This window comes from Anarrhichthys ocellatus, unplaced genomic scaffold (assembly GCF_004355925.1).
Source record: "Anarrhichthys ocellatus isolate YVR2014 unplaced genomic scaffold, GSC_Weel_1.0 scaffold44, whole genome shotgun sequence".
Taxonomy (NCBI): Eukaryota; Metazoa; Chordata; class Actinopteri; order Perciformes; family Anarhichadidae; genus Anarrhichthys; species Anarrhichthys ocellatus.
This window is the reverse complement of record NW_022280074.1, coordinates 172,636-199,430: the sequence shown is the minus strand read 5'-3', so window position 1 is coordinate 199,430 and position 26,795 is coordinate 172,636. Positions and strand designations below refer to the sequence as shown.

The 26,795-nt window shown below is 41.6% G+C and overlaps 1 protein-coding gene across 6 annotated transcripts in view; it reads right to left on the bottom strand.

The window, feature by feature from the left end:
* Positions 1 to 26,795, bottom strand: part of bsna (bassoon presynaptic cytomatrix protein a) — a 139,173-nt gene that overhangs the window by 75,163 nt on the left and 37,215 nt on the right. For 5 of the 6 annotated variants that reach the window (XM_031868755.1, XM_031868753.1, XM_031868756.1 and 2 more), the window contains one exon: positions 4,610 to 6,163. In XM_031868755.1, the coding sequence (XP_031724615.1) occupies positions 4,610 to 6,163 (1,554 nt within the window). Of the gene's footprint in view, positions 1 to 4,609; positions 6,164 to 7,081; positions 7,684 to 26,795 lie in introns of those variants that run through there. The other variant, XM_031868757.1, reaches the window with a different exon arrangement.

Below are 26,795 nucleotides of genomic sequence, written 5' to 3'. Positions count from 1 at the left end.
ACACACACACACACACACACACACACACACACACACACACACACACATTTAGACACACATCCAGGTGGACTGGGTGCAGTAATCCTAATAATTGTTCCGACAGCAGTGAGGACAGCTGTGAAAGCCTGAATGACAGACTGGACAGAGAAATGGCCTCATTCACTCATTCACTAACACCTGCTTATACAGTGTAAGTGCAGTGTGTGTGTGTGTGTGTGTGTGTGTGTGTGTGTGTGTGTGTCATGGTGTTTCATCATCGTTCAAGCCTTCATTGGGAGGCCGTTTYATCAAACGCTGAGTTATTCTGTTTAATATGTTCATGTTGAATAGTGAACTTAGACTTTAGCAATAAATATACACAACATGCTCTACAGTTTCTCAGACACTCCCTTTGACCTTTCAAGTTCCAGCAAATTAGACAGGACTGATACGAGGAAGAATAAGCACACTAAAGGAGAAAGAAAAAATGATATTTGAAAAGGTAAGGGAAAACAACTATGGGAGGCAGGCTTTGAGTAGAGAAGCAGAGAGGACAGAGGGGACAGGATAAACCTAGTAACTTTTTAATTTTCTGTTCCAGGATACACTGCCTCCCCTTTTCATATTTCATCTCTCCTGCTATTTATATTTAAAATAAAACTTTGCTGAATTATTGATTAATCAAGCCAGGGTACAGCGTTCAAATCCTAACACTCATCTGCACTGCCTAGTCAAACACATTCATTTTTCAGTATAGGCACAACGTTGGATTCTGTCACAGTTTACATTGTAGTGCATGGTGAAGAGAGGATTGACCTGTTCAAAAGATAGTGAAACAATATGCTTTGGCAAAATTTGCATATATTCAGAAATAGGATGTATTTCTTTGTCAAATACGTGCATTCGGTGGGATGATAGTGGGATGAAAAATGGCAAAATGGGAAAATACAAACACACAGTAGTAATTAAGTTTGTCTGGTTACCAAGCTTACTGAGCACAACATCAAACCTACAAATGCAGATAATAACTTCCTGAAGTAAAGTAGAACTTATTGGGTCAACATGTCACTATACTGAGATAACATAAAGGTTTATATACCTGCTACCACAATGTGAAACTATATAAGCTAACATATAAGCTATATAACCCAACTAAGAGTCTACATCCTGGATGGCAGCACTGGGAGGCTGCACAGTTGTACTTTGAGCTAAATGCTAACATGGGCACGTGCTTACAGTGACTATGCTAACATGCCAATCTTAAGCAGGTATAAAGTTTGCCAAGCATGTTAACATGCTAACATTTGCTAATTAGCACTAAACACAAAGTACAGCGAAGGCTGATGGGAATGGGATTTGCTTTACAGGTACTGGTGCTAGATGACAAGTGACAGGATAGCAGAGTCATTACAATTCATCCTATGAGGAATATAAATATTTGGACCATATTTCACAGCAACCCATTCAACAGTTGTCGAAATATTTCAAGAAAAAATGTCAACCCTTTCTTTTTCTTCTTCCCAATGTTTCTATATGTCTCTGTTGATCCATTCTCCTTCATCATCTTTAAATATGATCTCCATCTTTTCCAATCCGATTCACCTTTTTTCGTAGACTAGAACTTAAAACTTAGTAGCAGTAAACAGTAGGTAACACGGTGTGATCATCTTTTCTCTAAAATACTGAAGAAACCACTTTATCTGCTGGTCATTTTATCTATTTTTTACTCCCTCTGACATTTTTCTCTCCCTCTCTTTCTTCTGTCTATTCTCTCTTTTCATCCACTTTCTCTGAGAGCTGCAGGCCTTAACCCACATGATACAAACACACAGTTGCATACATACTCTTTACAAAATATGACTTCTTTATATCTGCACGTGTGTGAGTTAATAGCTTTGATTTGTCACGGTCTAAATAACATTTTGAGCCATTCTTACTCTTTGCTCAGTGTGAGTATTTTTGTCCCGTGTATGGTAGTAGTCCTTACATATAACCCTCTACGGGTTACTATATATAACCCTCTACGGGTTACTATATATAACCCTCTACGGGTTACTATATATAACCATCTACGGGTTACTATATATAACCCTCTACGGGTTACTATATATAACCCTCTACAGGTTACTATATATAACCCTCTACAGGTTACTATATATAACCCTCTACAGGTTACTATATATAACCCTCTAGGGGTTACTATATATAAACCTCTAGAGGTTATATATTATCTCTAGGTCTATCTTGAGGCAGTGACAGTACATTACAGTACTGTACTATGAACAACTCTACTCCCCGGAGACCCCGAAGGTGTCACGCTGCCTCAAAGTAAATAAACACGAGTCATTCTCGATCTGCCTGACTGACTGATTTACACCCATCCTTGCCTCTTTGTGTCTTAACTTTCATCTGTTTTTCTTCTCAGATTTTCTTCCCTCTACAGCACACTACATTTTCGCATCGTCCCTTCCTTCCCTGTCACCTTATATATCTCTTTCCTTGCATGATATAATACATACATCCTGAATTCTTTATTTTCATCTTCCCTTTCTAACTTCCTTTATTTCCCATTCTGTTGCTTCCTCTCCTCCTTCTTTTTACCTCTAAGCCTGTGTCTGGATCAGTAATGAGGAGGCGAGAGGGTAGTTGGCCTTTACACTCGTTTCATTGTAGCATGATCAAAATCCACTGCCTTGCTTGGTCTACAGTCTTTATCTTTTTATCTATCTTTTTTCCATCCTGACCTTATTTGCATGCTTTCTTCTCCTTATCTATTTCCATTTCTTGCTCATTGTGTCCAGCTCATTATAGTGGCCTTTTTATTTCCCCTTCATCTTTCCGTCTTGCTCTTTCTTCACCTTTCTCTTATGGACAAAGAATCCATGAAAAAAACAAGTTTGCTTTGCCTCTTTTTACAAATTTGTAAAAATGAGGCTTCACTCATAGCATTGCATTGTCAGTTCAAAATGTGCCTGTACGGAACGACTTGCTTGTCCGTCGTTATTGCTGCTTGCAGCTTTCTCGAGAACCTTTCATGCCCGGTATGCTGTTTGGCAGTGTAACAGTTGCATTTAACTCGGAAATCGGATGTCAGAGCTAGGAATGACGTCACACCCGAGATGACTTTGTTCAAGTACATTACGTTGAAAATTTTAATTGAGTTTGCTCCAGCCCGGTAATACCAGTTAATAGCAACGTATTACACCGGTATTGTGCGCAATCAAACACAGACGTAACATGTCCACAGATAGAAAGTTAGACAGTACTGCTTGTATGGCTGATTTAATGAGACACAAAGAACTGCTTCTAAAGCATATTACTACAGCTTTTTTACTGTTACAGAGCAGCCATCTAGCTTATAGCATTCTATCTGACAAAGCAAGTTGGTTTGTTGCTGCCCGTCTAATGATTTCATAGGACGACAGACAGAGCTGGAGGTAGTTTCTAAAAGACCAAAGAAGATCAAATAGGATATGAAATATTGGTCTATAAACACTGACAAATACTGAATCCTCAGAGGAAAGATGAGAGGTTCAGATCTAACTGCATCCACAAAGTGAAGAGGAAAAAGTTCAACAATGGGAATGACGAGCTTTTTCTATTTGTGCTGAATGGTATCGATTGTCTGGGAGATGATATAAGCCTTAATCTGTTTGTTTGTATTTTGTTTGAAACACAGGCGCATGATAAACTAGCAGTATGTGACACTCTAAATATTTTTCAATGTTGTTGCCGGCTCGCACTGCAATTTCAGGTGCACCTTAAGTGATTCTGGTTTGGAAAAAAGCTATTTAACGTGGACTTTTGGAAGATCAATCAACAAGCTAAAATAGACCAAAATAAAAATTGAAAATAAAATAAAATAAATGGAGCTTCGAAGCTTCGAACTATTCAGTACAGCTCTACGTATTTTCTTACATTGATAAGTTTCATATACTGTTAAGGCCTACTCATAACGAGGCCACTGACGTCCATTGATGGACGGTAATGAATAATGTTATTATTGTGAAGGGAGAGAAGGGCTTTCAAAACGCTAGTAGCCACAGGGCCTTATATTGAGGCGCTTCTGCCTATATTGTAGCCTATTATCTAGCTGTTGGTTGGTCTTTGAAATGCGTGCAGGAGTTTATTGGTGGCATTGTTGTGTCGGTAAAATTAGTGCAAATGAAAATTAACCAATGTCTTTCTCGCTCGCTCAGTAGACTGCAAATGTGCGAACATGGAAACTATGCCTATAGACATTAAAGGTAGCCTGTTAGCAGGCGTTTCACGTGCCTACTGTGAAATAGAATCCTGCCAGCGACATAGAGGATTACAAAACATGAAAGCAGCAGGACAATGCGGTAAAATTGGGCAATATAGCCACCCAAACTGACATTTGGAATTGAGCAGTAAAACAGCAAGAACAGGTAAGTGCCTGGTCATTGAGTAATTTTCAAATTTTGCATCCGTGGATAGTTTGTGGATAGCTTTTGTTTTTTATTCACGTAAAACGACATTGTGAACGACAATATGTTGTGAAACACGTTTTTCTTGCTGGAATACATACATACATGTATCTGTGTGTGAGAGACATTGTGTGTATACTGTGTGTACACTGCACTGCATGTACGTGTAACACTCATCTTACCTCCACCAGATGTGGCGTGGGGTTGAAGCCACACAGGTTACACACTTGGCCTTGGCACTGCGTACAGGTGTTGTAGTTGGGCGGGTCGGAGCTGCCGATGTTCAGTTCTGTTTTACAAAGAGGACAGTTCACTTTAGGCTTCACAGGCTCTGGAGCAGGCACAGGGGCCACCACGGGCTCCTGCTTCTGCAGCGCCTTTTGCAGATGAGTAGGTGTTTGCTGATGTTGCTGTCCTTGCGGCCCTTTTTGATGATGCGCGGGCGACTGTTGTTGCGGCATTCCTTGTTGATGGGGCATGGTCTGCTGCTTCTGGGTTGATGCATGCGGTGCACTAATTTGGGAACCTCCCATTTGGCTCAGTGCATGAGGACCCCCCATTTGGCTTGATGGATAAGGGTCTCCCATTTGGCTCTGTGTATGAGGACCCCCCGTTTGGCTCGGTGGATAAGGGTCTCCCATTTGGCTCTGCACATGAGGACCCCTCAGTTGGCTTGATGGATAAGGGCCTCCCATTTTGCTCGGCGCTTGAGGGCCACCGATTTGGCTCGGCGCTTGAGGGCCACCCATTTGGCTCTGCAATTGAGGGCCACCCATTTGAGTTGGACCATGAGGGCCCCCCATACTGAATGGTTTGGTGCCAGGGGCCCCTTGTTGTTGCTGCCTGTTGTCAGCAGTTGTATTACTGAACACCACCTTGCCTCGTGCAGGGCTTGGCTGGGTGGAGGCAGTGGATAGAGGGTCAACATTGATCAGGGTACTCGCCTGATTGAGCAGCGATGCCCCGAAGCCAAACAGTTTGGTAAGACCGTCCTGAGCAGGAGGAGGGGCCTGACTCTGAGGTCTGTGGGCTGGGGAGGAGCCAGCGCTTCTGGTCTGGTCATGGTGGCGCGCCATAGGCTGGTGCATTGGAGAACTGCGACCCAAATCGGGCTGGGACGGAGCCTTTACCAAGCCAGGGAGGGGCACAGCGCCAGGGTGGGGAATCCGTGGTCCCCCAGGCTGGTTGAGGCCTCCTGTAGGACCTCCAACAGCTCCTGGAGCCCCAGTACCTCTTTGAGAGTATGGGTCGGACCTCATGCCCTGCTGAAAGGTCCCTGTCTGAGTCTGGGGGCCGCCAGGGACTGTGTGTCTCTGCAAGCCTGGAGAGATATGAGGCTGAGGCTGGGGCCCTTGCTTAGACTCAGGGTACGACTGGGGCTGAGACTGGGGTTGAGAGTGGGGATACTGATGGGACTGGGAGTATGGCTGGGCCTGGGAGTAGGGTTGACTCTGGCCGTAAGGCTGAGACTGATGCTGCTGCTGATGTTGCTGCTGCTGCAGATGTTGCTGCTGTTGCTGCTGCCGCTGGCTGGGCTGACTCTGTGCCAAAGGTTTGGGCTGTGCCGCTGCTGCTGCTGGCTGTATTGGCTGAGGTGCAGGCTGCTGAGGCTGAATGATGGGTTTGGCTTGGTGGGACGGAGAGTGAATCTGCTGTTGGCTCTTAGATCGAGGCGTGGTCATATCAATGCCAAGAGCTCTTTGCATCTGACAATTCAGACACAGCCACTCCTGGACCTGCAGACAGAGAACAGACAGGTTTGCTGTTAGTTTAACCTTCCCCTGGGCAGAATCATTTTAGCTTGTAAATATCAGAGATATTCTGTATCAGCTTGTTCCAACTCATCATTGATGCTAAACAATCTATACTGCGGGAAATATCTAATACCTGTGTAATAACTTATGACTGTACCAATCCCTCAAAATATAAATGGAAATATTTAAGATGTATTGTGCATCATCGAATATGTAACTATCCAAATTTAGCGTGACGTATTTGAGATCTTTGGGTTGCAGCAATGCTTGGCAACATGTGTTTTCACTGACTGGGCCATTGAGGATGAAGAAGTTATGATTGCTGTTTAATTTAGCGATGTTAGAAAAATTAAAGCAAGTGAAACGATTGATAAAATGGAAAATAAAGATCTGTATGAATCTGTATGATTAATTGATTTTCCCTTTCAAAGCTGATTGCTATTGATTGCTTGAAATATCATCGCCAACTCAGACAGAGTGCACCAGTATCTCTTCCCAACTACATGGACACTGTATTCATTCAGCCAACTTCAAAGCTGCAGACGATCGAGAGAAAGTGCATTTGGATGGCTACACATAGAATATGGTCTATCTTTCTTCCCGTTGAAAACAGAAGTGCAGAGAGAATAGTTGTAATCGACCAGAAATAGAAGGAGAAATAGGTAAATCCACCACAAATTGACTGCAGCGCTGAGTGATTGCTGAGCCGAAACCGCAATCTGAGTGAAAAAGCATTACATCTCTCACAGACACAGACGTAAATCCACACGGGTACACAGGTATGCATGCACATCAAGTGACACAAGCAAGACACAAATAGATGTAATAACAGATGCACACAGTCAGAAAAACGAATGCGGAACATCCATCAGCGTCTAAAAATAAAAATAAAAGCATCACCCCTCCTCCTCCTCCTCTTCTCCATGTCTTCCTTCTCTTCTTCCTCCAGATGAGAGCTGATACTCCCTTGAGTCCGAACCTTGCTTTGCTCTCTAATTCCTCCCGACTGCAAAAAACACACAGCTCCTCTCTGAACCGTGTCAACCTGCTGTTGTCCTGTGTGTCCTACTGTGGCTTTGCATCCACCACAGCCACCCCAGCCGCCATATATATAGTGCTATTTTAGCTCCTCTGTAACCAAGAGCAAAGCTAGTAAATCTGTGCACGTTTCAAGCGTTTCTCCAATCCCCTTTCCTTCCCACAATGCAACGCGCAGACGTACTGTATCACCCCGCCCGGAATCCACCGAAACCCCCACCGATTTGTTTTTTGCTGAAGGACAAGTGGCTCCGTGTATTTAAAGGGAAGATGTGGGGGAAAAAAATGTCTGCATCAGTCACGTACCCAAACTAAGCACTTCCTCCCACTGTGCTGTCCCAGCCTGCTTTGCAGTCTGGCATTTTCTAGCTTGGCAGCATTACTGATCCCATTCTGTTAACTCAGCGGCTACAGCCTGACATCCTCCTCTCCTCCTTAACACATTCTCTTTGTAGCCGTCTTTCCTCTCCTCTCAGCTTCTCTTCTCCCTGTTTTTTTTCTTCACATCCCCCCTCACACTTTCCCATTTTTCTTCTTTTCCGTATTTACCCCCATTTTTCCGTTCTCTCTCTGATCAGCTTGAAAATGTAGGTCTCGTTCCTTGAATAGCTGAAGCGGAAGGAGATTTGAGAGTATAATTTTGCTGTGCATGCTCCTCCCACGTTGTGCTGCCATAATTACATCTGATGAAGATGGCAAGAGGGAGATGAAGAGAGGTAGATAGGGAGAAAGAAAAAGGGGGTGGGGGAGCAGGTTTTAATGAGTCCCTGGCTTTCCCTCTGCTTCATAAGCAACATCACCAGAGACACTTGAATGAATGATGGATAAAGCTAGGGATGGAGGGACGTGAAAGAGCAGGGAGGAGATGGAGCGAACACTGGAGCAAGAGGAGTCAGCAGTTTCTTTAATCCGGGCAGCTCTTCAGCTCTCATCAAGTCGAGCTTAATCAACAGCAGCACCGAATATCCACCTCTGCTTTACTGTGGTTAAAACCAGTTAATCCTAAACACACCTGAGTCCTGTTGCTAACAAGTGAGGAAGAATCACGTTGCTAGGGGTTTGTTTAAAGGTTCAGAATTCATCTTACTGCATAGAGGCACTAACCCAGGAAGGGAGTTTTAAAGAGAGTGAGTGGAGATGAATGAACTCTCCACTGCAAAAGCAAAGGAAACTTGCTTGATCATCTGACCCTCCAAAACCGCCCCAGGCCTCATGTTGAAAACCACAGCTCTGACAGAGAATGATAAGCATGTCATAGTTTTGACAAGTGTCTTATGGACCTCTGAGCATTAGAGAACAGGTGTCACCTCAAGTTATAGCCAATTTACTGCTTTATGGTACTTTACTACTTTTCTATGTAGAAAAAGGTTAGTAATTTTCCTGAAAAACTAATTTTTGCAGAAGCAAATTTGAGTCTATTTACTGACATTTTTTGTGTACTTATATTTAAAGTGTTGTAATGTTTATGCAAAATTGAAAGCACTGCGGTTAATGGCGTTAAATAAAGATGAAACTTAGAGAAATGGAGCTGCAGAACTTCTGGGCATCAAAGAGCATTTGGACCCCACGTGGGGGTGTAACCTCCAGCGTTTTAGTACTTCTGGTTCCCTGGTCTCAAAGTCGATGTTTTTTTGAATGGGTTTTTCATTAGATACCTAAAAAAAGGTCTGTTCAAAATCTGGCACCTTCCCGCAGGTTTTTGAGGAGATGTGGATGTGTTTATTTGTGCTTCATAAGGTTTTATTCTTCTGATTCACGGCTGCCGTTCCCTCTCTTCATTCTCTCTCTCTCTCTCTCTCTCTCTCTCTCTCTCTCTCTCTCTCTCTCACCTGTTGAGCTAAAGAGGAGGGGTGAATTTTGAATTCTGTTTCCAAACAGCAACCAACAATGTGCTACATATTTCACCATTAAGGAGGTACTTAATATACTGTGCATTTTGGCATCTGTTCGAGTGCCAGACTTATACAAAAAGAATCCTATCACCTAACAATAAGACGTGTTTTCAGCGCCTTCCAAAGTGGCCCATATTTCCGTTATAAATATGATTCATGAGAGCATTTTTTGATCGGCCACTTTTATGGTTACGGTCTGGATAATTTAAAGACCAACTGAATTTAATTTGCATGTTTTATTTCTGCTACAGTATGCATACCTGCTCTGTAGATCACATGCTGTGTGTTCTCCTTAAAAAAAAAGTTATCAATCCATCAGAATGCTATGTTGATAGACTCCATATAGCCAAATGAAACTGTTTCATTTTATAACTTATTTGTACGAAGCAGTAACGTCACCATTCTATCATAGACAGGCGGTCACACTGACTAACAGCCAGACAGCAGGCTTCTACACAACACAAGAGCCCAGACTTTGAATAACACCTGCTAGCTTTTCTGCTAAAGTCTCCTTCTTTTTCTAACTTACGAACATGGACACACATTTTGCCCTGCACTTGTTGAACAAGCCAAACACACTGCTGATGTCAGTTTTGTTCTTGGATAGCTAACTACAGAAATAACTCTCTACAGGTGATTTATAAAGGTAAAGTGCAGGTTTGTTCACTTTGTCTCTCGTCCAAAGTGAACGAGAGACACTTAGGAGCTCAGCCTGTCAACCGCTTAAAAAATTGGCAAACAATTTGTATTTCTGATACTTCCCCCAAAGACCTTTATTTCTTATTCAAAATTCATTGGGAATTTGGACTGCAAAAAGGGATGACTAAATGTGAATTCAGTTGGACTGCAAGGCAACTAAAACGAGGTGTTTATTGTCAAGAATAGGTCGTGGTCGTGGTTAAAACAAACTAATGTTACATGTTGGTTTGAGACAGAGTTGAGCGGCGGTGTTATTCAGACACAGTGACAGTCAACAACATAACACACTATGAGCTATACTTGTTCCTATACAGTACAAAAGGTCACACAGGACAGTTAAAGCAGCAAAATACTAATTACTTGAATCAATTTGAAAAGCCAGAGCTGCATTTTTGTATGATTAGAGATTCAGCTCCTGAATGTGATATCAGGTTACCTGCTTGGAAATAATATGACAAAAAGGTCCCGCACAAATCAACTCACACAAGTGGAAGTACGCATGCACACACAGAGACTTATTTATACCCAAGTCTAGAAATACTGCTTTCCGACACACACACACACACACACACACACACACACACACACACACACACAGACACTGCAGACCATGACTGCAGCCTCTCATCCCCAGCTTATCTTAAGAAGCTCAGCTCTCCTCAAACCTGCAGGACTCAGATTTCCTCAATTTCTGTTCTTTCTCTCACTCTTATATCTCTGCAGACAACTATCCATTCACTTAACCACACACACACACACACACACACACACGCACGCACGCACGCACGCACACACACACACACGCAGGTCTGAACTCATCTTGTAACAATCATTAACTTGGACGTCAGTTCCATCTATTCAAGAGGTTGAATTCTGTCATCTCGAACACACACACATTAAAAAGAACATTTCATTTGATCATTTCAAGTCTACAGTTGAACAGATGTTGAACTGGGAAATGGATTTGATGATGGTCAAATTAAAAAAAAAACATTACTACCGCTACGTCTTGAAAGACCAATACTGTTGTAGTAATAGAGAGACTGGACTTTACTTAGGAGTCAAAGTAGAAAGTCAATTTTTTTATAACCACAACACATGTTGATGTTGATTTGTTGTGTCACACTAAACAATGTGAGGCTGCTTTGTTAGGATATTCAGATTCAAAACATTAATTTGTGATCGACAACTTCCCGTTCTGTCACCTTTAGTGCACCACTGGGGAGTTTGTGTCCTGCAGTTTAATTCAATCGTTACAAAGCTTTGATTAATACGTGGACATGAATAAGATAATTAAATAGAACACAAGAGCACAATGTTCTTCTTAGATCTAGCCTCTTAATTTTGACTTCATAGTCAATATTAGTTATATCAGTAACAGTTGGTTACCGCTGAATGTATGAACTTGAAGCAGGTGCACTACACTTCATGCTTTGGGGAGAAAAGCTGGTCTGCTGTATATATATATATATATATATATATATATATATACGTATATACACACACACACACATGTATATATCACACTTGTGTGGACAAATTAATCAAAATGTGGGACCGATTTATCTTAACTTCAATTGTTTTGTTTTTTCTTTCTACGTCGACTCCCGGGCTCTGTCGTTTTTCCGATGTACAGTACATTGGAACTGTAAACATAAAAGATACACTTGGTCAGTCCTAAAGGCAGCAGTACAGCGACCACACAAAGACAGCAAATCGGAAAGACTTCATAAACTGCCTATTGCTTGAATCTCTGCAGTGCTATAACTTCTGGCTTCAACAGGAGCAAAACAATTAAATGAATGAAGCTGAGCGCCAACTGCACTATCTGTTAAAATAGTTGGAGTGTGATACTTAGCCCATATCATGCAGCTCTAGGAGTTGAAGTCTCACGGAGCAGAGTTCATTGTGACTCTAATCCAATATGTCATTAATTAGCATTGCGACACCGAGAGAGGAAGGAGAAAAACCGAGATCCAATCAAAGAATTAAAACAGCATAGAGGAGAGAATCTGTGAGGTCTCCCTGCCTTCCATCTCTTTCTCCCTGATGTTTTTCTGCTTGTCTCTACCAATTAAGAGAATAGCTAATAGGACGTGAACTGGGCTACCTGGTAGTCTATGTGGTTATCAGGTGTTCAGTGGCCTAAGTTACACTGAATACAGTACCTACAGAACCAAGAAATAAATGTTAGAAAAAAAAAAAACTGCAAGTCATTTTCTTGTTGTCGTCCACAGCCTGGACTCCTAAAAATGATGTTCCCTTCCAACAAAACTGCATTGTTAATTACCTGTCGAGGGAAACGTAATTCATTTTTCATCCAGGAGACAGCTGTTCGTATCCTGTGTGAGACCAACAGTCAAGCTTGGCTAAACAAACATTTATTTTAATTCAAACCATGATGTTTTACTGAAGTAGTTTGGTTGCCCAAACATAACCAAGTCATTTTGTCGTGTTAACGTGTATTGAAACTATGACGATAATCGGGGAGAAGATACGTTTACCCTCGAAATTTAGCCTAATCTAGAATGCAGTTTAGTTGTATGGGAATGTGATACTGTAGGAGACAGGGTTGGTGGTCCAATATTGTTATGCAGGTGGATAATACAAAAAGTATGCATACCCTACACACACACACACACAGACTAACCTCTGAAAAGAAGTCACTGTCCTGTCATCAGATACGAGAAGAAAAAGACTATTTCAGCTATTTCCTGTGGCTGTCGTACGCAAAGTGTGACATGGATACAAACCCAGTGACACTAAAAAACACACGCATACACTACACACTCTGACTCGCTGACCAGCTGTCATCATAAAATATTCACATCACAGATCTCCAAACACTATGAGTACTGAACAGGTGGTACCGCCATGTCACGGAGAAAATTTCCAAACGTCTGCAGACATTTTATCTTTACTTTTACTTCACTCGACACAATAAAACAACCATCTTACAGTTGTTTCTCCTTTAATATGACCACCTCGGTGTTGCAAAGAGTCTTGAGTCTCAGTTATAAAAATGTGTAGTTTATGTATTTCAAGCTGCAGCTGGGACTAATATAGTATACTGTATACACTGTAGCGTATCCTGTATTGTGACGTGAGGCTGAAACAAACTCTTTTTGAGTTTGAGCCCTCTATTTGACTCGGTTGCACCGGGTTTGTCAAAGTCAAGCCCCAAAACAAACAGGGGCCCACATCAGCATTTCAATGAATTAATTATCAATGACAATGAACGTCTGATTTAATTAATCTGGGAATATCTCTGAGGTGTCCTGAGACAGTAAAACAACAGATGAGGCAGTGGTGAGGAACAACATGACAAATAGCAGAGGAGTCCATTATTTTCTACATTCTACATGTCTGCTAAACCAGTAAGAGTCAACTAGTAATATAACAGAAGCAGAGGTACTGTCCCTATGGTAATCTGCAGTTTATCAAACATACCTTGGACACTGATTTCATTCATGTATCCCTATGACTTGCATTGATATTGGACAATTTTGCACCTAACAATATACGTCCAATGCCAATGTATAGTGACAACGCAGGAAGTACCGACCGCTCTATGTGGAGAAGGGGAGACCGAAGGTTGTAACCCACCACTGCCCTACATACTAATGTTTATAATTGACAATGTAATCTAGGGTTTTGTAGAGTCATCCAATATTAGCTTTCTCATCTGGCGTTAAGGTTGATAATTAAGAGCGATGTTTTAAACTGTACGTATGTTTGAGATGCCCCATCATCAGGTTTAACTGAGGATATAATACACATTATATATTAAACGTTAAGTTTCTCTTTGTAATAACTGAATTGCAATCTTATTGAAATAAGGATGGGCAGTATGACAATATTTACTATGAGACAATAAAAAACGACATAATATATCACCTACCCCCATATAGAATTATACTTGAACAAACACTTTAACGTAAAACAAAAATTGCATGAGTTTTATTCATTTTTTTGTCCGAGTTAGCCCTTGGCTTTAAAAAAAAACAAACTCAGTTTCATCCTTTTGACACTAAGACCTAGATATGGACACTTCACATTTCAAGAAGTGACAAACTGAAATATGAACTCTTTTCTTAGTTTTCTTAGTTTTTCTTGCGACAACATCAGTGGGCGAGTAAAACAGCACAGAGATTTTTCAATCACTATGGAGAAACGGTGGGAGGTCTATTATAGAAATAAGAGTATGACATGTTTACAGGTGCCTTTATTACATCAAACTCAGGTTAACTTCCCATGAGCTGTAATTGGCTCAGAGTGGCTAGAAATGTCACATGTAATGTAAGGCAAATGAAGCGACGACGTTTATGTTCTGCCGTTGTGGTCTGGCTCACTTTCTCTGTCATGGGAACAGGCCAGACTGTATACACACACACACACACACACACACACACACACACACACATGTACTGTAGTGCATTAGACGGCCTCACATGCTCCTGCACAATCCATATGCACCTCCACAGAGGGACATGCACACAGCTTTTAATAGACCTGTCCAATCGACATGGTGTGCAGTCTTTCAGGGCAAAGTGGAGGAGTGAAGGAGGCAGAGAAAGAGGACAAACGTACAACAGTAGGAGTGTTTTGTGGAAATGCAGGGTGAGGATGAGATGAATGTGGAGAAACAAGAGAGGAGAGAAGAACCGATGCTTCTCAGGTTGGGCCGAGTTTGTTCACGGAGCAATTAAGTTTTATTGAAAATAATGGAGAATGGAGAGATGAATAATAATGCGTGTGTCTCCTCAGGACTCATCACATGTTAATAAATGGATGTTCTTGTATTATCTCTCACAAATGAGATTAATAACTGTTAAGTGGTTCCCCGTTTCTTTGGTGATGTGTACTTCCTGGTTTAAATATACTACGAATGATTTTATCACAGAAAAGGAAACTTTCCGAACATGAACTACTGTTCCTACGTCGTCTGATGAGCAAACAATACTTCATTCATTCATTCATAGGACAGAACATTTTTCACATAATTTGAACAAATAACAGTTGTTATTTCTTTAAATTGACTTACATCCCCCAACTCTGTGGTCACTTTTCTTTCACTTTTTTTCATTGATGTGGACAGGCACAAAGAAGGTAACATGCGTAAAAAAGCAGCAGTATCAGTAAAAAGATGAATTTATTGAGGACATCATGTCAGGCATGGAGATTTACTGCATGACAATTACTAAATGTTACAATTAATGAGGAGGAATGTATTATATGAGGAAGGCCAATATGAAAATGTAACATTAGCGGATGTGCAGTGGGCACATGTTGTATGTTTCACATTTATCTTGACTGTCAGTCATTGAGTGGAGGCTCTTATGCAGAGTGACTCCAGTGAGTGAACAGTTTGTCCGGCCGCTCACAGCCATGGCAGCAGACTAATGTACTGATCAATATTCCTCACAGAGAGAGGACGTTCCAGGAAGTATTCCCATAATGAAGCACTGAGATGCTAAAGCTAATTATGGAAACACTCACGAACACACACATTTGTATTCCTTCTACATACTTGTGAGGACACCCGTTGACATGACGCATCCTCCAGCCCCCTAAACCATAGCCTCGACCACCTCATCTACATGCCTACATTAACCTTAATCTAATTCTAACCTTAAACAAGTCTCAACCAACCCTTCTCGTCTTTTGCCCTTCGAACAACTTACATTCAAAATTTAAAAAAAAAAAAAAAAAATACTTTTCACTTGCAATTGTAACTAAAAATGTATTTTAAAAATACGGACTTAGTGAAAATCAAGTCAGGGAAATAGGTCAAAGAGAAAGCAAAGTTCATAATGCTGTGCATGAGGTGAAAAGCTGTAGTGACGAGTGTGTGTGTGTGTGTCTGTGTGGATTCTGTTGTTGCGTGGTCGTGTAGTTGTGAGTGACCTTTTTGTTAACAATAACAGCCCTGGTGATGTGTGTGCAGAGCATGTACAGTCTTGTTGATTGCTTTTGGTTGCATCCATGACATCGTGTGTGGTGCGTATTGAGTCTGTGTAAGACTTCAGCAAGACACTGGAGCACTATTTAGGGGCGACATGATTGCCACTGTGTATTTCGCACACTGCTCCCATGTGTTGCTCTCCTGTAAGGCTTATTTCTGCATTAGATACTAAATTGGCTGGTTGCACAAGAATGAGACTAAGGACATTATAGTAGCCTACATTTTAACAAATGATTATGCTAGCCATATTTCAAGAAACACATTTTGGTATAGAACCGCAAGAAAAGCACCGGTGTAAATAATGAAAATCAATGATTTCTGAATTCCATTTAGCTGCTTCATTTTTTAGGGTTCTGGAATTGTTCATTGTGGCTCATTGTCCCTCTTGAATAGAGCGCAGCCATCGTTAATGTTGACACCACCTGCTGTACCATAATTATGATTTATAAAGGTTTTATGCTTGCATAGTGGGTAAACTTTTTTGCACCTACAATAAGATTGATGACATCAAAATAAGGGAGGGCCGTGTGAGTCGTTGTTTGACAGATTGAGGACACTTTGACGGATTAGATGCTGAAGATGTTAATGATAATGAATAACAGCTTTAATAAAAGTGAATACATAATGATATTGACACATAACATTTTTGAAAACTTAGGGTGTCATCACACTTAATTAATTTCCTTAACAAAAAGTTTACTTTGTAGAATTTGACTTTGTTCATTTAAGTGCGTTCTGTTACAAGTGAACCAGCCTCTCGGTCATTCTGGCACATTCAACATTTTCTCCCCAAGAATGATATTCATATGTGACTTATGAGATATTATTGGACATTTGTCAGCTGCAGAAAACTGAACCAAATCTGATTCCAGTTCCTGTAACTTTATCTGTAGTTCTCCGTTCTCTGGTGTTCATAGCACAAAGGAATTAATAAGGGCCTAGGTGGTATCCATCTTGAGTCATTTTGTTATGCTCATGCTGCAAAAATGGAGGAAACGTTGGCTATCACATGTCCATATTGTTATATCTCTGAAATCTTGTGTCCTGATGGTTTCTTAAACCAATAATAATTTGCATCACCACCTCTAAAATAACTGATACTTATATTTTAGGCATGTACTGTATGTGCAGTGGCTGAGCCTCACAAGCTAAAAGAGAAAGTTTGATAAAACATCGAAAGCATGATCTACATTTAGGAATTCCTTCTTTCTTTCCTATAACCCACGAATGCTTCTGCAATAAAGAGACGAGTCTGAACCTTGAAATGTAACATCCAAAGACACAGAGAAAGACTCCTCCTTCATTCAAGACCTAATAGCACCTCAGCTGACAGTTCATTCTCTGCTTTGTCCTGATGAATGGACTACACACACACACACACACACACACAAACACACACACACACACACACACACACACAAAAGGTCTATCTCAGCATGATTACCATCAACAAGCTCCCCGCCAAGAGAAAATCATAAAACACACTCACCTCTCACTTCACACACACACTTACACACCCACACACACACAAGCACACGCACACACATGGTCCAACATCCGTTTCCAATTTCATAAATCCTGTTCTTATCATGCCATCTCAGTCCACACTCTGTTGTCACAGTCTTGCACATAAACACACCCCTGTGCCCATCCTCAGTGTCATCTACACACACACACACACAAACACACCACCTGTGCCATCCATCCATTGCCTCCCGTCGCTGAATAATGCCAACTGGTCGATTGTATTGACCACTATCACACTATAATGCATGTTTCTTAATTAAAGTGCCTCAGCACTTTGAGTCCAGTACAATATGGTCAGGAGGAAGCGTGTGCGTGTGTGTGCGTGTATGCGTGTGTGTGTGTAAATGTCTGTTTGTGAATGTGCAGATAGACTGACAGATAGATAGATGTAATATTGCATGCAGGAATTTAGTTGTTGATTATGTTTCAACAAGAATGAGAGACAGAAAGAACGAGATTGTGTGTGTGTGTGTGTGTGTGTGTGTGTGTGTGTGTGTGTGTGTGTCTGTGTGTGTGTGTTTGAGTGTGCACAACGTATGATTAAAAGCCTTGGTCTAAGCCTGTGCTGTAAGATCAACAGTAGATTTGAGTCAGACAGAAAAAACAATACCATGAGGTAGTGTGCAATGGATGGATGTATGGAAAACAGTAAGATCTCATAAAGCGTTTCAAAAATGGAAACGCAAATGATTGAAATGAAATAGGAGCAGAAAAAGGACAAAGCAAGTGAGAAAGGGAGCTGTCAAAAGAAAGATAATAAAGCAGGGGTCACTAATAGGCGGAGCGCGGTCCGGGTCCGTACTCAGACACTGTTGTATCCAGACCTGCATGTATCTATAACCGATAGATAATTGAGAATTATTCAATTTCGACGGAGTGCTTCAATTTTAACTTGTGCAGCTTTTCTAGCATTTACGGCACTCGTTCAGTGGTCCAGGAAACACACCGACCAATTTCATGTGTTGTAAATCACATCACGTGATGCTACTCAGCCAATCAAATGGGTATTACAATTAGCATCGCCCTCAACCCGAGTGAGATGTACACAGGGTACATCCCAATTATCTTAATTGCATCACTGTTTCCCTCACTTGCGTCTTTTCCTTGCGTCTTAGTCCCTCCCACCAGGGATGCGTGGAGATACACAAGGAAAGCATGCGAGGAGAGAGGAAATGAGGAAATATGTTTTAAGATACATGAGACGTCCTTTCCTTTGTATTGTTATGTGAAATTCTAATTGTTCGTATCCATAATAAAAGTTATTGAGGGAAATATCAGATCATGAAAAGACCAATCTTTCTAAAGAAAGTTGTTTGTTGTCCTTTTGTTGTTCAGACCTACAATGAACATATTTAAACCAGATGGGGAATCCGAAAACTAATCAAATATAAAACTAGAGTTTAATCTCTGATCTGTCTTCCCTCTGGTAAGAAACTCCAGTGATATTTAGAAAAATCTGATTCGTCCGATCAGCTGCAGCGTCCAATAACATAACTTGTAAAAAATGAGGGGGCGTTTCGGCCTGTAAAAAACACTTCCTGGAAGGCTATTCTCATGCGTCCTCGCTCATGGCTCCTCGGATATCCCTCCTTGATCCTCGATCCTCAATCCTCAGAGCAGAAATAAGAGCTTTGGGACGAACAACTTCCGGTTCAAGCGAGGACCGAGGAAACGACAAATAAGAGACTTGGGATGTATCCACAGACGAGAGACGGGGAGAGAGAACAAGCAGTCAGAGAAGTTATTTCAAATGACTTGCTCCAAAAAGAGAAAAGTGAACAGCGAGACCAGAGTCTTTAACCAAGAATGGACAGACTCTTAAACGTTTATTCTTCCCATGGGCAGTTTAAAACCAGTGTGTCATATGTTCAGAGACCGTGGAGATTATTACAAGCGGCAATGTGAAGTACAACTACGAGACAAAGCCCACTCACATCCGAAATGAAGTCACAGATAATCGATCCAAGAGCCCAATATGATCAGAATCCTAACACGTTAATTCACTGCCGAACAAGGATGTTAACGGAGAGAATAGAGCTGAAACAAGTGGTTTAATAACCACAGATAAAGTGCCTACACACTAATTTCCTTGAAGAAGATGAGAAGAATATAATATCGTGGCTGTTTTGGTTGACATATCTTCACACATTAATGAATTGAATTTGAAGCTGCAGGAAATTTCAATTCATTTTTCTAAAATGAAGTACTTTATTTTCAAAAGCTTTCTGTTATGTAATGTATTCTTAAATGCAGCCCTTTTTTACTTGAAACGAGGGAAGATCATTTATTCAGTATTAGATTATGTATTATTCATAATTCATCCAGTTCAATTGGAAAACTGACTGAGATATTATTCAATTGAACTTTATTAGATTGTCAGTTAGTTGTTGACTACATACAGACGTTAATACAACTGTTGGGCTACATCAATATACAGGACTAACTTATAGCGTGAGTTAGACATTCTTGTGATGTTCCGGACCTTTGCATGAGGGAATTCTCTCTAGTTGAATTTTAATTGAATACCACTGGAATAAAGGATGGAAAGACCAGACAGAACGAGATAAAGAAGAGAGAATCGGGGTGATGGGATTTGTAACGGCCACGAAACAATAGTACATTTCGTGGCGGTGGCACAGAATGTGTTCAAATTACGTGACGGCACCGTAGAGACGATGCCATTGGAATGTTCATTAGGATCTTTTTTCGTGGTCGACACCCGAATTCCGGTTCAACAGAAATTAATTTAGATCAAAGTCGTGGGGACGAAGACCGGTGTCTATATCCCATGTTGGGTTGAGCGATAACTTCATTTAATAAGTTATTGTCTTTCAATGGAATCGTGATTAAATCATATATCAAGATATCACGATACACAGTTACAAACTACACAAATATGCGCAGACATGGGCAGACAGAATGTTGTTAGTGGTGTTGAAGACTAAGGACCAGTAGCAGTGCACTTTGCCCTGGTCAATGTTTGTTTGGTCACTACTTCGACAAAGCTAAGGTGCAGACAAGATGTGTGTTCGTGTTTTTAAATTAGATAAGAAGGAGACTTGTTGTGTAGCAGGCTGCTGTCTGGCTCAGTGTGACTGTCTGCCTATAACGCTGACGCTGTGGCTTTATGTAATATTTGAATTACCATGTGGAAATAAGGTCTTCATCTAAGTAGATCAAAAAAACACTTTGGGGCACCACCATGAAACTAGAAAGTATAGAATATAAATGTCTACTCTGGGTTCAGTTTTTGTTTCAGGAGAACACATGACTGATTCACAGAGCAGATATGTATGCTGCAGCAACCCCCCAAACAATGTAATTCATCTCAATTGGACTGTGGAAAGTTGAATTTGAAGTTTACCGCAGCATCTCCAGTTCAATGTCACGCTGATTACGCACTATTTGAGCGAGTTAAATGTAACCAATGAAAAAGTGTTTGGGAACACAGATACCCTGTCACTCATTGGTGGCCCATTCTGGCTCGCAGATGATCGTCACTGCTTCTCCTGAATGAAGAAGAATGAATACGAATCATTCACCATTGTGGCCAAACATATCTAGACGGTAGACAAAGTTAAAGGTGTGTTGGAGGTAACAATTAAAAGAGAAGTAGAAAGTTAGAGTCACTTAAGTTTTTCAGACTTTCCCCAGAGGGGAAGAGTGACCTGCTTACAGAGTTTGATTAATTGATTTAACATTTTAATTTCCTGCTTTGATTTTTTTTTCCGGTTAGATTCCTTTGATGATGTGAACAACCCCATGAGGCAAACACGATACTGAGGACATTTCACCAAAGGGTGTCTGGAGTCTTCAAGACAGACTGTTTGCAGAGGTATGAGAGTGTGATTGAGTCGTATCACCTCCACCTCAAACAATCTTATCACGCAGGGACAGCACCCAGTCAGCCTTTTCAAAAGAAACACCTCCTACAGCCAGTCTCTGTCAACTACCGCTCTCCCTCCTCATCTCCTCTCCTCTTGTCCTTTTTATCTCCAACATATTCCTAAACCTTCGGCGTGTGCTTGTGTGATAGGATTGGACATCAGTGGCGTTTGAGTTCGTTTCGGAGGAGGATGATCAAAAGTATGCGGACATGTGTGTGTGTGTGTGTGTGTGTGAGATCAGTGACAGAGCGGCTCTGTCCTGAAACAACTCCTCTCAGCTGACAGGTGTTTGTCTGACTGATATGACAAGACGGTCCTCCCAAGAAAAACAACCCAGTCCTCCAGCCGTCTGTTTATGTTAAAGCAACAAAGCCTTCAGCGGCTGGAGGAATGAGGTCTTTAAGACAGGAGACCACTGTTTGTTTCCCATTTCCCACCAACAGTCAGTGTTGTTGTTTTCTGAAGCATGACCATGAAGGTTCCCTTACCTTAACCCCGCGGTAATTAACTTAACCATGACGATGAAGGTCCCAGTCATCTCAAACTAAAACCACGATCTTTCACGAACCCCAACCAAGTTGATTGTGCCTGAACTTGACCAAACTGTACTATAGTGTTACTACATCATTAAAGTTTAATGATGCATTTTAATGGTTGCACTTATTTGGTTTCCAACACTGCTGTGTAACGGTTCTAATAGAGCAGAGACAAATAACATTGATCTGAACAGGAAACTTAAAATTGGAGGATTTCATTGACCCAGGATTTGTTGAAAACATATACAGACTGATAACATCAAAAGGAAAATAAGGTGAGGTCATCGAGGACAATATATTTTATATAGAAGACCTTAGCTGGAATCCCTGAAATTATTAAAAGCAATATTTGTGGCATTAACACTGAATAAAACAACCCCAGGTTTTGTGAAATGGTCACATCCATACCTTCTCTGCATTTATTTTTTTTGTCTGTCTGTCTGTCTGCAGGTATCTGAGAGTGCCAGCATAAGACATTAATCATTCAGAGCAACTCATTATAAATTCCCGGGCCTGAACTGCTGGGCTTGCCGCTGCACTTTCTCAGAGCGTGTGTGTGTGTGTGTGTCTGCACGTGCATGCACATATGCGTGTATCTGTGTCAATGTGAGCTATCTATATGCATGTGTCTGGTTGTTTGCATGTTTATTTAAGCGTGCGTGTATGACTGTGTGTGTGTATTAATGCAGATGAGTAGAAAATGTGTAAGTGTGTGTGTGTGTGTGTGTGTGTGTGTGTGCGTGTGTGTCCAGGTGTGTGCCCCTTGCCTGGAGCCTCTCTGCTGCTCTGCTCTCATGGTTAATGCATGTGGAGAGAGAATCCCCGTCCCTCCAGCTTTCTCCCCCGTCTTCCTCCCCCATACTACCCTACTTCCCTGAATAGACCTGATCCTCAGCATACATGCAGAAAGATAACTCCCATTCCTCCCCCATTTCTGCTGCACACCTCAGAAGACGAGTCAGAGAAGAACAGAGAGAGCAAGAGAGAGAGAGAGAGAAAGGGCAAGAAGATAAGACAGGAAAAAATAGGGAGGAGGGGGTGATAAGAAGACATGAGGGCATTTACTAAATGTAAGGTGAGGAGAGGGAGTAAAAGGAGGTACAGCAGAGGGGAGAAAAGCCTTCTTTTGAAAAGACGGCAGAGAGACTCCCTCAGATGTCTGATCAAAATTCATAATATAACAAATACTGAGGTTGGAATGGTTGTCTATGTTCTGTGCTACAGACTCTCTTCCTCACATGTCACAAACAAAAACAAAGGTACGGGAGTGTCGGTTTTAGGCCAGCGAAAAACTCTAACCAAAGGCTCAGTTTGGATAGCCACTGACGTAATCCAATAAACACAACTGGCCATGATCTGTAACTACGACTAGGTGGTGGGGGCCTCGTGACGGTGGAAAAGACGAGGCGGAAGTCGCTAGTGCGGGAAAAGGCAACAAAAAAGCTAAAGGTTTACGACTGTGTATGACGTTTTCTTACAACAGTATTATTTCGCTGTCAATATGATGATATATATGTACGGGATAGTCAAAAACACATGATCAAAGTCCATGTTCTTCTAAAGTATTTAAAACCTCACACTGTGACATATTTAAGCATGATTTTACTTGCACTCACTGCAAGAAAACAAAACCTCCAATCAGGGTTTGTTTTCTATTTCTGTCTCTCCGGTAGCTTAACCTGCCAGGCGGGCGGGGCTTTAACCAGTGCCAGGTTGGAGAGGCAGAAGAGGCATAACACACACACACACACACACACACACACACATAGGGCAGCTATCATGATACTTCTGCTGGGCTATATTTAAGAGATAATCCTAAACTGTCCGTACAGTGACACCCACACACTGACACTGTTCCCATAACCCATATCTGCTATTTAGTGGGACATTTATTCCACCACAACGGAGAGGACTGTAGAAGCTGAAAAACATACCATTTGGCAGGTGCTTCTCTCCAATGCACCTCACTCTCCTACGAGTGTAAGTGGCAACTTGCAAATCAAGCTTATTTAAATCCAGCTTTTGTCAAATCTGTTTGCATTATTCTCAAGTCACAGCCCTTCTCTAAACAATCTCAGTAAATACAGTAAAATAGAGGGAATGCAGTTCGTTTCTTCATCACATTTGTCATTGATACTCAGAGCATCAGTATGGCAGCAAACAACTATTTGCTATGTGAAGATCTGGTGGAGCTGTCTACCTGAACAGAGGATGAAGTCGCTCTCCCTCTGTGTGTGTGTGTTGTTATCCGAGCTTCTCTGTGCTTTGAGTGTGACCCACTGCTCTCAGCGGTAACAGCTGATCACCCAGTCCAGACCGACAGCTTTGCAGTGGAAGCGTTGTGTTTCGGTTTACTTAGTCAAGAAAACTACATGGTTAGGCTTTAAAAAAGATCATGTTCGGGGTTTGTAACATACAATACGTTTGTTTGTTTGTTAAGTGACTTGCGTTATTAAACTAGATAACTTACGTAACCAAAGTCCGGTGAAATAAGTCAACATTGACTTGGTTCCACACGGGACCTGAACAGCAGTCTCCGGGGTGACCATCCAACCCCACGTTCTCGCTCTTCACACGATGTCAGTTGCTCTGAATGTGTAATTATGACACAGATGGGTTCACGTTGGCGTTGGTTTAAAGCCCAGTGCATCCCATGCAGACGCTAAGTGGTGACTTAGTGCATCTGTATCAGACGCAGAAGGGTGCTGACACAGGCAGCAATGACAGTCTGCCATTGTCTAGATTTTCGTTTTGTTGTGTCTGAAGCACCTAAGGTATCCCTGGAAATAGGAACATAAAGTAATCATTTCTAGGAGTTATCATTCATAAGCATAAGATCTCGAAACAAGATTCAATGACTCGGCAGTAGTAAACTGAGTCAGCTATGCGAAGACGTAAAAAGAGAGATAAAGAAAAGAGAGGGAAGGTAACTTAAGCATACTTGATGAGTTCTGGTGATGTTGTGCCTGATGTGTGCATGTTAGTTTGTGTGTGTCAGCGAGCAGCTCGTGTCCCCTGGTGACCCTCGTAACGCTGTTTCCATCACAGTCTCTCCCGGGACGTTTCTCGACGTCCCAACATGCCCACAGAGCTTCACACTAGGAAACATACAGCAGTAACCGCCGCCTCAGCATTCACACACGTTATAGATACAGCGACCTTCCCCGTGGATCACCCGGTCTCTGTGGCGACCTGTCGTTTTTTCGCCTGTCGAGGTGTGAAAACTGTTAACGGCGAGGAGTGAAAAGGAGGGAAAGTATAAAAGGTGTCAGGAGGCATGACAGGAAGAAAAATAAGAGGAAGATACGATAGTCCAAAAAATAAAATAAAAATGAGAGCTCAGAGTGAGGCTGGGGAGGACAACGGGGAAATAGAAGAATGTCAAGTGAAGTGGAGTTTTTCAAAAAAGAAAAGTGCTTCTGTGTGACTAATTGGGTTGAAAAAAACAGGGCAGTAACAAAGAGTTAGAGGTGTTATTCCTGCTGGGGCCACTCATAGTCAGAAAGAGTCAAAGATGAACGTGTCTCACAAGATTGTGTAAAGACTATTTAAAGAGGGGTCACGCTTGGCAGCATGGCCTTTTAATTCAACCTATTGGTCTGAGACTGTTCTAAAGAGATGCAGTAAGGTTCCCTGAGCACAGGGCTGCTGTAAAGATAGAGATACTGTGAAGATATATGAACTGGGTTTAGAAAAACGCATTTTACTTTAATTGTATTCATTGATTTACTTTGTGTATTTCACTAATATGTGTTTGCTCCTGGCTAAGATTCATTTCTGTTGTTCAATTGATCCATGGAGAATTTGAAAAGAGTACCTAGCGTGGTGAAAATGGTAGGAATGTTTTTGCAGTGTGGATGTCAGTTTTGGTTCATTTTGCTTTCGATAGACTGAGAAAAAAAGAAGTGAAATACAAGAAGCGCTTTCCTTTGACTCTGGCACTCCACTGGCTCAGCTTTGGCGCCGCATTTTAGAGCGCTACATCCATTTAAAGGTGCTGAAATGTTAATGTTGTTGTGTGGTAAATGTCTTTCCGTCTGCTTGCCGTCAGTAAGGGTGCTCCGATCGATCAGCCACAGATCGTTATCAGCTGATATCCGTTGTAAATAATTTGATGGTGGTCTTTATAAAGGCCGATCAGACGACGAATCAATTCTCAATTGAAACGTTTTAAATACTCATTTGCCTGCTTCCTCTCAGGCTCTGTAATTCCCTCAGAGAGCGACACAGCTGGACACACACACATGTGCGCCCCGTGGCACCGTGCCCAGCTGTGCTTCACACACACATACCGCCGAGCTCGCCACGGCGTGTCATGTCTGAACGTCATTTAACATGGGCGCCAAAAGCTTCTTTTCGGCACCCATGTTGAATTAACATATAGACCGTAGCCTAAATGAATCTGTAGACCTGCATGCCTAACTGCTCAAAAATATCCTCTGCGGTTCACCGATGGTGTGAGCTAGGGAGCTAGGTCAGCTAACTTATCTTCAGCTTTTAGAGCTCCGACTCTGAGTCCGCCTTCTCGTGATTTGTGGGAAATAGGTGGGCCGGAGGAGAACTGTTAACATTAAATGATAATATTACCTAGCTAGGGCAGATCCGGGCTGTCTAAATTAGCTCATACCAGCTAATACTGCATGATAAATTCACCGCTTTTTAAACAACGGGGCAAAATGTCCCTCCTTCATTCTGTATGCATTGTCAGCTCTTTATATACAGTACAAAAAAACATCAAAATACCTTACTGGCTGAAACCACAGGCCCGAAAAAAAGAAGAGATCAAAGAAAAACGTGGCAGTCGAGAGCTAAACACCGGTGTGGCCGTGGATGGAACGACTGGGATAATGCTAAAGTTGTTGATTTTTTTTGTTGGATTGGTAATTAATCAATTAATCACTTTGAACTAATTAACCAAATTAACCTTTATTTATTGAGTTGTAACAATGAGATATGTGGTTTCGTAAATGTGAGTCCGTACAAAGTGTGTACTGTACATCAATATGCATGTGAGAATGTGTGTTAGTTCCCTCATATGGGAATTTACATATTGCATGCACACACTTCTAG